Below are 9507 nucleotides of genomic sequence, written 5' to 3'. Positions count from 1 at the left end.
TGCAATTTTGGTCGTTGTATTCATTGCCTGTAAATCTAATTATTTCTAACCCTGAACTTTATCAGAAGCCCATCCTTTGTCCCCCTCCCAGCACATTCAACAGATCTGTAATATGGCATGTGAAAGCAGAAAACCTTAACTGGCTTCTGGCGGCGCATAAGGAGAACACATTCTCTTCCTCTTTTCCACGTGTGCCTATCTCTCCTCCCTAGGGCGAAACTCCCACACCACCTCTTCTGGTTTCAGGTGTAATCATAAACCAGCTGAAGGCAGTTGTGGGTAATGTAGTTCCTTCACTCTCTTCTGACTCCTTGCATAAGTGGTGCTAGGTACTTGCTGGACTGCAAATTCCAGCAGGTATTGTGCAGCACCTCTCACAGACAGGCACACACCAGGTGTGCTCCTAGCAGCTAACCCAGCCCTCAGCACGCTGGAATTTTTCAAAGCCAGAGCGAAAAATAGGCGCTCTTTCAACAGGGCTGATGTCCTGAGCCACAGCATAATTTGGATCTAAGAGAAGGCTCTTAGTTTCCAGAATGGTGAGTTGTTTTTTTCTTTTTTTTTCTTTTTTTTTTTTTTTGTTAAATAAATCAAGTATTTTTGTTTGTATTTTTAAAATATTTCAGAGAGTCTGAGGTACTGCAGTAATTGCTTACTTAGTAGTAATGCTGCAGTCTGCTACCCTGTTTCTGGCTGTAGCTAATGCTAGGTACCTCTGGAAAAGGTGCAGAACCTTTGTGTATTTTGTATTGCATGATACTGTACCGTAAGATAGTTTGAGATGTGTGAAAAAAAGGCACTGTTAAAAATGTGTTAAAAAAGACTTGCTAAGTGCTGGTGATTGCCACTCTGGAGAGGACAAATAATAGTGAGCCCCTTAAAATTTTAAATTAGCCAATATTAAGCTGACCTTCCATGTCTTTCTTCTTTTGTGAATAAAGCCTCTGCTGGTTGGGTGGGCATGTGCTTTTATTTATTGATTTACTTCCTTGTTGTTGTTGGGTTCTGTTTCTGTTTCTCTTTTCTTCTGTATGAACAGAAACATTCCTGTTGATGCATGTAGCAGTTGCTCCAGCCTGCAGTGCTTTCTCAGAGAGGTCTGGAACATGCAAAAGGGTGTACTGAACACCACATCTTCATTGTTAAGAAAGCTAGTAGAAATCAGAAAAACAGTTTAAAGAGCGTGTATACTTCTGACATTTAACATATTTGTTCTGTATTAAAAACATTCTTGAAAGGTTGTATCTCTAGGCTGACTGCAGGAAAATGCTGACAGACCTTGAACAAACTCTCTCTGTGGCTAAAAATATGACAAGTAGAGCTGTCTAGTCTGTTTAAATGAAATAAAACCCCAACCCCACAAACAAACAAACAAAACAACCACACATTTAAATGTAAGACAAGGAAGAAACAGTTCTTGTTCTCTTCCCACCTGTTACTACTGCTCAGCTAGTAACACCTCTGCTTTGATAAAAAATTCTTTTTAAAGGAAGACTGTTCAAAATAGTACAAAGCTTGAGAATCATTTGGGGGTATATTTACTATGAATTGAAAGTAGGCATCTTCCTGAGCAAGTGAGGGGGGATGATCATTTTTAGTGCGCAGATCTTGGGAGGCACAAATTATCACGTTGCAAACAACACTCTGCATAGCCCAAAACCACATGTTTGACAGAGGTCAACAGTGAAGAACTTACAATTTGAAACTAGTTTGATGGTGGAAACTGTTTTGGATGGGTGATATACAAGGAGATTTACGGCACAAATAGAATCTGATTACTGTCTTCCTGAAAGCTGTTAAACAGTGTTTACATTGAGCATGTTAAAAATAAGGAATACCTTCAGTCATATCCACTAAACTGTTTAGCGCAACGATATCCTCTGGGAATGAGTTCAACAAGCTAATTATATATTGCAGTAGAAGGCTTATTGAGTATTTAAATGTTTGGTTTAAAATGTTATTATTCCCCTCTCTCTATTTTCTCCCCTTATTATGAGAATGATTAATAGTGTTCAACTGCACACTTCTGTTACACAGTTTTCTCTTAACTCTGTCACAGGGACCTTCAGTTTGTGGCCCAAGAATATTGGTATTGGTGGACTCTCTCTGAGGGATTTCTATTTCATAGGGAAGCCAAAATTTTGAAATTCACTCTCTCTCACATCAGATGCCTTTGTTTTCTCTTTTCCACAGCAGATAAATTTTAGAAACTATCCACGTTCATGCTACTGTAAACTTTGGCACAAGTCCTATTTGGGGAATTCAGCCTTAAAATATGAATGCAAAATAGGTGGATGAAACTCCAAATGCACAAAGTGAAAGAATGTAAATCATGTTAATGTAAAAATCAAGAGATTGAATTTGAAGAGTTGATCAGTCAGTGGAATCTGATGGTCATGAAAGGATCTCCTGTATAAATATCTGAACTATTTGTCAGTGGCAGTGTAGTACGTCAGACTTCTGCACCACAAACTCCATGCTGTGTACTTCAAGAAAACAAAACCAAAACATAGAAAGCATAGCTCTGTCTGGAACTACAGACTCTTCCATCGCTTTTACTACAAAATACTACATGGGATCCTAAGTTATCCCCCAGATCCAGTGATGGGAAATGGAATGTGGTTAGAAAAACAGAAAGGAGCTGTTTCAACATTGTCCCTGTCCTGATATTGCCATACTCTGCTGCTATTACAAGGAGTTTAGACTAATTTAATCTTACATCTTTTTAACTTCTTCTAGGGAAGCATTCCTCATTCATATCACTCCCTTTCTTGAACTCTTTTCAGTTCATTTTCTTCAACTCTATTTTCAATAGACAGTTTTTTCAGAAACTGAATTCCAGAGTAAAGTTGAGGTCATAAATTCATATGAACCATATATATGTATTGGCTCTGTAATATTTTTCCATATTTTCATCTGCTTCTTAGTACAGTCCTGTATCTTATTTGATTTCTTGGCATCTTTGTGCTTCAGGCAAACATGTCCAGGATCATATGTAAACTTTTCCTAAAAAATTGCAATTAGTTTAGAACTCAATCCATAGGAACATTTAAAAAGTGTTCCTCCAAAAATGCCACTTGATGTTCTTATATGCAGCAAACTTAATCTTATGCTGTTCAATTTATTAAAATTTCTGGTAGTTCTTTGTAGTCTCTTGGAGCATGAGTAATGACAGAATTTTGCTTTGTGAGCAAACGTTTTCAACTTACTTTTCACTGACCTTTCCTTCCCACTCAACAGAACTTCAGTAAAGTAAGTGTCTACTTCAATATCTATTGTGTACTTCAACATGCTTAGTCACAGGAGTTCATACATACCGAGGAGTGGAAGCAAAGTTGATGTAGGGCTTTGAACCACCAAAAATTTCAGGAAAGTGAAGCTTTCTTAGAGCTTGCAAGGAGTGATATTTTGTACTCTTTGTGGTGGATGGGAAAAGTTTTTAGGTTTGGATGTATCCAGGCATTCCTTTTAAGGAATTTTATAGGAGGCATATACTGCAATGATGGGAGTCCCTTACTTGCCAGCCTGCTCAGGAGGAAGCCAGCTGTGGATGAAATCTTTGTTATGTACCTGAGGATGCTGCCTTCTTCTTACTGTATGGGTGACTCTGTTCTGAAACCCAGTGAGCATTTTGGCAGCCTACAACAGGTGCTTCTAGGTCTTCTGCTCTTAGGATTTGTATTTACAAAAGACTCTAGATTACAGTTATAGGAATCCAAAATGTAAACAGTTGAACCAGCCATTTTCTTTAGCTTTATCAATAGGAAAGGATCTTTTCAAGTCCTTAGGGTAAGTCTGTTTCCACTGAAGAATCTGAGTTTGAAATGATCTTTGTATTCCTCTTTACAACATACTTGAGAGATAGGAAGCTGCTATTTTACTTTGGGTAAGGCCTTGTTTTACGTTCAAGCTGCTCTAATGGCTACCTGCTGCTGAATGTGGTAGTCCCACTTCTCTCACCTTACTATTACATCCCACGGAGCAGCACAGATAACACTGACTCATCAGTGCCAGCTGTGACAGCTCACTGTGAGACCAGATAAGTAACAGTAAGACTGCTGATTTCTGGAACAGCCAGCCCTGCAGCCAAGTGACATGCCTAAGAGCAGCCTTAGCCTTAAGCACAATTGCCATGTGATCATGTCTCTTGTTTAAAGTCTTAAAAACTTGGCAGATTTGACCTTAGTCCTATCCCAAGCTTGCTCTGAATATTCTGATGTCCATCTCTCTCTCCATGGGAGCATATAATTCTTACTTACTCCAATAGGGGGCTCACAAATATTTAAGATGGTTCTGAAATGAAAGAGCTGCTCCAAAACTAATGCCTGCTATTTTGTCATGTTGGCCCATAATGTCAGAGGCAGATATTGGTAGTATGGTAGTAGAGGTTGAACCTTCTTGCCAATATTCCTTTACATTTTGTTACCATGAGACAGATGGTAGCAGAGGAGCAGTCTGAGCAGTCTGATACGGAAGTGTGGAGTGAACCCAACTCCAGCAAAGGAGTGGAATTAAATTCCTGTATGCAGAAAAAATGACACCCACTGACATTCATTGACATTGGCTGAAACTTCACGGAGACCAAACAGTGAATGTCTGCACAGTGAGCTGGTGGGGTGGTGCGTTTCAGCAGTAGTGACAGTAACAGTGGATCACCTCCACTGGCATAGATTCTTAAGGAGCATGACATGCAGGCTTTTGTTCATCACTGACAAAAACGCATAGCTAATGGCGGATGACAGTATTGAAGAGTAGTGTTTTGTAACTGAGAACCTGCTCTATTAATTAGTGTTATTGCACTCATTGCAGTTGTTGTAGTTTCCACGGAAACAAATAGGAGATACTACTTGTGGAATGACCTATGTAATGGACTTTTACTTTAATTTCCACAGACTTTTAGTTAAAAAAAAATATGGTATTAATTCTTTTTGTGTTTTTACTTACTAGTCCTACCAGCTAACGGCATTGTTTGTCCATTGTGCCAGTCCTCCTGCTGTCACACCAAAGCAAACAGCTCCTCGCCTGTTGGCTGCAGTAAGCTGCATAAGAAAACATTTGTGTGGTGACTTAATGAGTTGTTTGAGTTCCCACCTTAGCCTGGGTCTATCAAGATCAAAACTTTCACTAGTAGGCTCAAAATTTGTGATCCATTGCTGGCAGATCTTGCAGCCCAATGTCAGTCCTATGATCTAATTGGGATCAGAATTTGGGTATGTATTTACAAGAAGAAGAAACTGTATTTTTATATGTGCTAAGCGGCATAATTAAAAGGAAATGACTTAGCCTGAAATAACCGAGGGGAGGGGTGGGGCCACTGGAAAGACTTTTAGGTGATTAGCTTTACTCATATGTGATCTCATGCAGCTCTAACTCTGAGCCCTGGTGAAAAGCCTATTGTGTGTGGTGATCACCTTTTTTAGCTCCCTTGCTCTGATCCGCTTCCCCTAATTTAATGGTCTCTTAAAGATGAGGGGTTCAACATTGCAGGGAGACAAGAATTCTCCATTTACTCACAATGCTGCCCTAATTCCTGCAGCATAATTTGTCACCTGTTGTTCTGTGTGAAATTATAGTGCTTTGAACCTGAGTTATGGCTCTTTGCTCTTCTGCTCAGTGTGTGGGTATGTGAAGTTTTTTGACTTCCCACTTGAAATTTAGTCTGTTTAACTCATTTCCAGTTAGTTTCATACTACATATTATAAAGGTGAAATGAGCAATGCAACAAATAAATCCAAGGAAACATCTAGCAGTTCTCACCAGAAGGAGCTTCTGGCTGAAGTGTTCACAGTATCTCTCTCAAGGGATGGGAAGAGGACAGCTAAGCAAAACCTTGCCCCTCACTTTCCATGCATCGGACAAGCTACTATAAGCTGGCATGGGGCAAAATTTCTCAGTCCTGCAGCTAGGTAGTACATAGGGCCAATTTGTGGGTTACATTAATTCAATGAGCTGAAAAACCTCACTGTTAAACCCTACATAGCTATGAGGATTGTGGGAGAAGCTAGCTAGAATGGTAGCCCAGTGGGATAGCTGTTCTGAGGTGCTCAGAAACATCTGAAGGGTTCATAAATCTAGTTGTAAATCAGAATTGGACAATTTTTTTGAAGGCAGCGCTTAACAGAAGTTGCATTCACCATCACTATTTTTTTGTTTTGTTTTGGTTTGGTTTTTTTTGTTTGTTTTATGAAGTAATAAAATCAATTGTTCTACAAAATAAATGAAAGAACCAGAAAAACAGTGGAGAATGTGTATTCCTAAAGTCTTCCTTTATATAGGTAATTTTCTACCACCTGTTGAGCATAACTGCTGTTTTTGATTTCTTCTGATAGCTGAAAAGCAAGGCCGGATGTACCCATCCTACAAGGCTCTCTCAGGAAGTGTTTCTAACACTTGCCTTGTTCTTGAGTTAATTGCCTTTTCAGACTGTGAGCATTTTGAGAAAGTGAAGGGCTCTTGTGATATTTATGCAATGACTGTCAAAGCCCTGTTTGCAGTGATAGCTTTCTTCCCAAGGCACTCAAACATTCTGTGTTCTGTCACTGGTTTCCTGTGTGGTCTGGGACAGGTTGTTTGGAGCCAGATTTTCAAGGGGCTTAGCGCTTGTTTATGCAGGTCTTATGGTAGGAGTGGAAGAGATGGTAATGTGCCTGTTACACTCTTTGTGTTTTAGTTTTTGGTCTGTAAACCAGTTTTCTCCACTCCTCTCTCCTACTGTCTTCTATATCTGCCCTTCCTTGTCTTGTGTATTAAACAATCAGATCCTTGTGACCAGGATGGGCTTACTGTATATTTGTACAAAGCTTAGGAGAGGGTTGCTGTAGCAGCTAGACCTGCCAGGATATAAATGAAAAACTAAGCCATAACCCTCATTTGTGTCCCACCATAATATAAACATCAGCTCTGGGTCTTGAGATCGGATGTCTCTCTAACTGTCTCAATTCAATAGAAATGTATTTAGCTTGGCAGAATAATAAGAAGGTGAACGTCTGTGCTCTTGGTTCTGCATAGGAAGAGTAAAGGCAATTGCTTTGTTTCTTTTGGCTTTGAAATCTGTGAATAAATCAAATCTAGTGATTATGAAAGAATCCAACAGATAGACAAGCTGCCAGCTTTTGAGCTTCTGTGCCCATGGTCCTAAAGTCCATGGCATGTCTCAGGCCCCGTTTCTCTTGGGATAAGTGGGACGGGTAGGTCTGTGTCTTGAGCAGCCTACGCCTTTCTTGGGTGGTAAATTGTTTCTCTCTTAATATGGAGAAAATAGAGTGAAAGCTTACTCTTCTCCTGCAAGCAAAATGTTCTCCATGGATTACGCTTTAAGCCTTTTTTTTTTTTAAATGCTAATCTCTAAAGAACATCAAGACAAAAGTATGTGTGCATGTTAGTGATTCATCATACCAAATGAAGACGACAGACATTGACGCAGCATTGTAAAAACGTGCTAAAATCACTAGTGTGAGATAAATTCAATTATCTCACCTAAATAAAATAAAATAACCTGACCTAGCTTGCAGAGGAAAACAAGCTATTCAGTTACATTCAAACTGCCTTGATAAACATACAGTCATGGTGTGAAGCTCAGCACAATCTATTGCAATTCTAAGGATAATAACTTTCACTAACTTAGACAAATATCTTTACATGTAGTTACTGATGTTTTACTGACTGCTGTTTTTGTTTTGTTTTTTCTTTTTTTCTTATGGAAGTGGATAGCTATACAATAGCTAAAAGAAAAGCACTGTAATCTAAACCAAATTCATTCCTAAACATTTGGGCAATGCATCTCCAAGAATACTTGCCAAATTAGAGTTTAGATGAAACTCTGGAAGTAGAACATATCCTTTGCATTTTGACTTCCAAATATCACACTCTTTCTGCTCTCTGTAGTAGATAGTTCTTGGCTGGAGAATCTTATGTTCTGTAAATATCTGCTTGTTGTCATCAGTGACATGAAAGTCTCTTCTTACCATAAGAGGAGACTGAAAATCTCGTATAATAAATGGCACAAACAAGCTTGCACATGTCTGTAGCATAGAGAAGTAACAGGAATCTCCAGTCTCTCTGCAGCCTAGGAATAAAACCTCTTAGGCAAAGTAACTTGCTATTACACATCAAGGTGCATGTTTGATGTTTACAAGTTAAATGCTAATATGATATCTGCATGTTTTGACACTTATATACTTCAAACGAGGAACCCCTGACAGTAATGGCAAGGATACATATGTAGTGGCAGGAGTGAGTTTCTTGGTCTAATGTCTTTCAGCCGCACTGTACATGTGCTCTGTATGTTGATTGCTATGGAAAAAGTATAAAACACCAAACTTCATTAAAATCAAATGTTAATTTCATTTACAGGAATCTGCAGTATTTCTCATAACATGTATTTTTGAACGCTTATTATCTGAAGTAGTAGGAACTCATTAAAGATGCAAAACTCTAGACTTCCTGAAAAGGAGTGAAATGCTTTAACATCAAAGGCAGTGGCCTTACGATTAAGATGTGAAAGCTTCCTCCCACATTTCAGTTCATGTGGAACAAGGACAGCAAACTTACAAAGATGAAACCAAAAAAATTTCTTTAGGATTGGCATTTGGAAGGTGTTGCTGCATAGATTGAATCCTCAGAGTTAGCACATGGCGGATACCTTCAGGTTTCTAAGTAAGAATGTCAAAACTCTAGAAAGCTACTATAACTGTGGTCTGAATTTCAGTTTATACTTGTACCTGGTTTCAGTTCAAAGTGAACTTTATTCTGCTATCAATGATCAGACTGAAAATGGGCAACTAGCCTGCAGCCCTATGCTGATGGTTGTTCCGTTCTTTCCAGTCTGCTGTAGCCAGTATATGAGGCACTACTGTCATTTTCCTCCAGCAGGCAGAGGTAGCAACCCTTCTGCAAGAACAGTGCCAGAAGAACCTCAATTTGAGATAGTGTATGAAGATTGCCTTTTAAAATAATATATATGAAATTAATTCATCTGTGTCCAGTGTTTAAATATCCTATTGATCCCAGATCAATTTTCTGTAACTTTTCCTTGATAAAAGTAGACTGGTAATAGTCTCCATAGCTGCTTTACTTCATATGCCAAGTGATTATTCTTTTTAGTGAATGGAGCATCATATGGCTGCAGAGATGGTTTTAGATGGCAAATGAGACACAGGACTTTTCTGTGTAAGAAGTCAGTGAGGTCAAAGAACTGCAGCCTTTTGAGACTGTTAGTATTACAAAATACTGAACTTGCTTCATTTATATGGAATGGAAGGTATGTTCAGTTTGTATAAAGTATGAGCCAAAATAAAGGGTTGGAACCTAGATTTTCGCAAAGCTGGACATTGGCTCAATCTTGCAGTAGCTGCTGTATTATTACAGAAAATGAATATACTTTATGTAAAAAATCTAAAACAGGGACAGGACAGAGGGGTGAGACTACTGGCTGGAGTTTGTAGTTTTGTTGTTGTTGTTTGTTTTTTTGAGGGAGAGAATTAGGAGGCAACGTACTGAACTACTGTG

At 38.9% G+C, this 9507-nt stretch overlaps 1 protein-coding gene across 2 annotated transcripts in view; it reads left to right on the top strand.

Moving 5' to 3' along the window:
* Positions 1 to 253: 253 nt before the first annotated feature.
* Positions 254 to 9507, top strand: part of MACC1 (MET transcriptional regulator MACC1) — a 33293-nt gene continuing 24039 nt past the window's right edge. The window contains exon 1 of one of the 2 annotated variants that reach the window (XM_010712754.3): positions 254 to 539. Coding sequence is in view for 1 of the 2 variants with exons in the window: in XM_010712753.3 (XP_010711055.1) it covers positions 537 to 539 (3 nt within the window). In the remaining variant the exon portion in view is untranslated. The remainder of the gene's footprint in view (positions 540 to 9507) is intronic. The other variant, XM_010712753.3, reaches the window with a different exon arrangement.

This window comes from Meleagris gallopavo, chromosome 6, assembly GCF_000146605.3.
Source record: "Meleagris gallopavo isolate NT-WF06-2002-E0010 breed Aviagen turkey brand Nicholas breeding stock chromosome 6, Turkey_5.1, whole genome shotgun sequence".
Lineage (NCBI taxonomy): Eukaryota > Metazoa > Chordata > Aves > Galliformes > Phasianidae > Meleagris > Meleagris gallopavo.
Note: the sequence above shows the minus strand (reverse complement) of the source record. Positions and strands in the feature narration are given on the sequence as shown.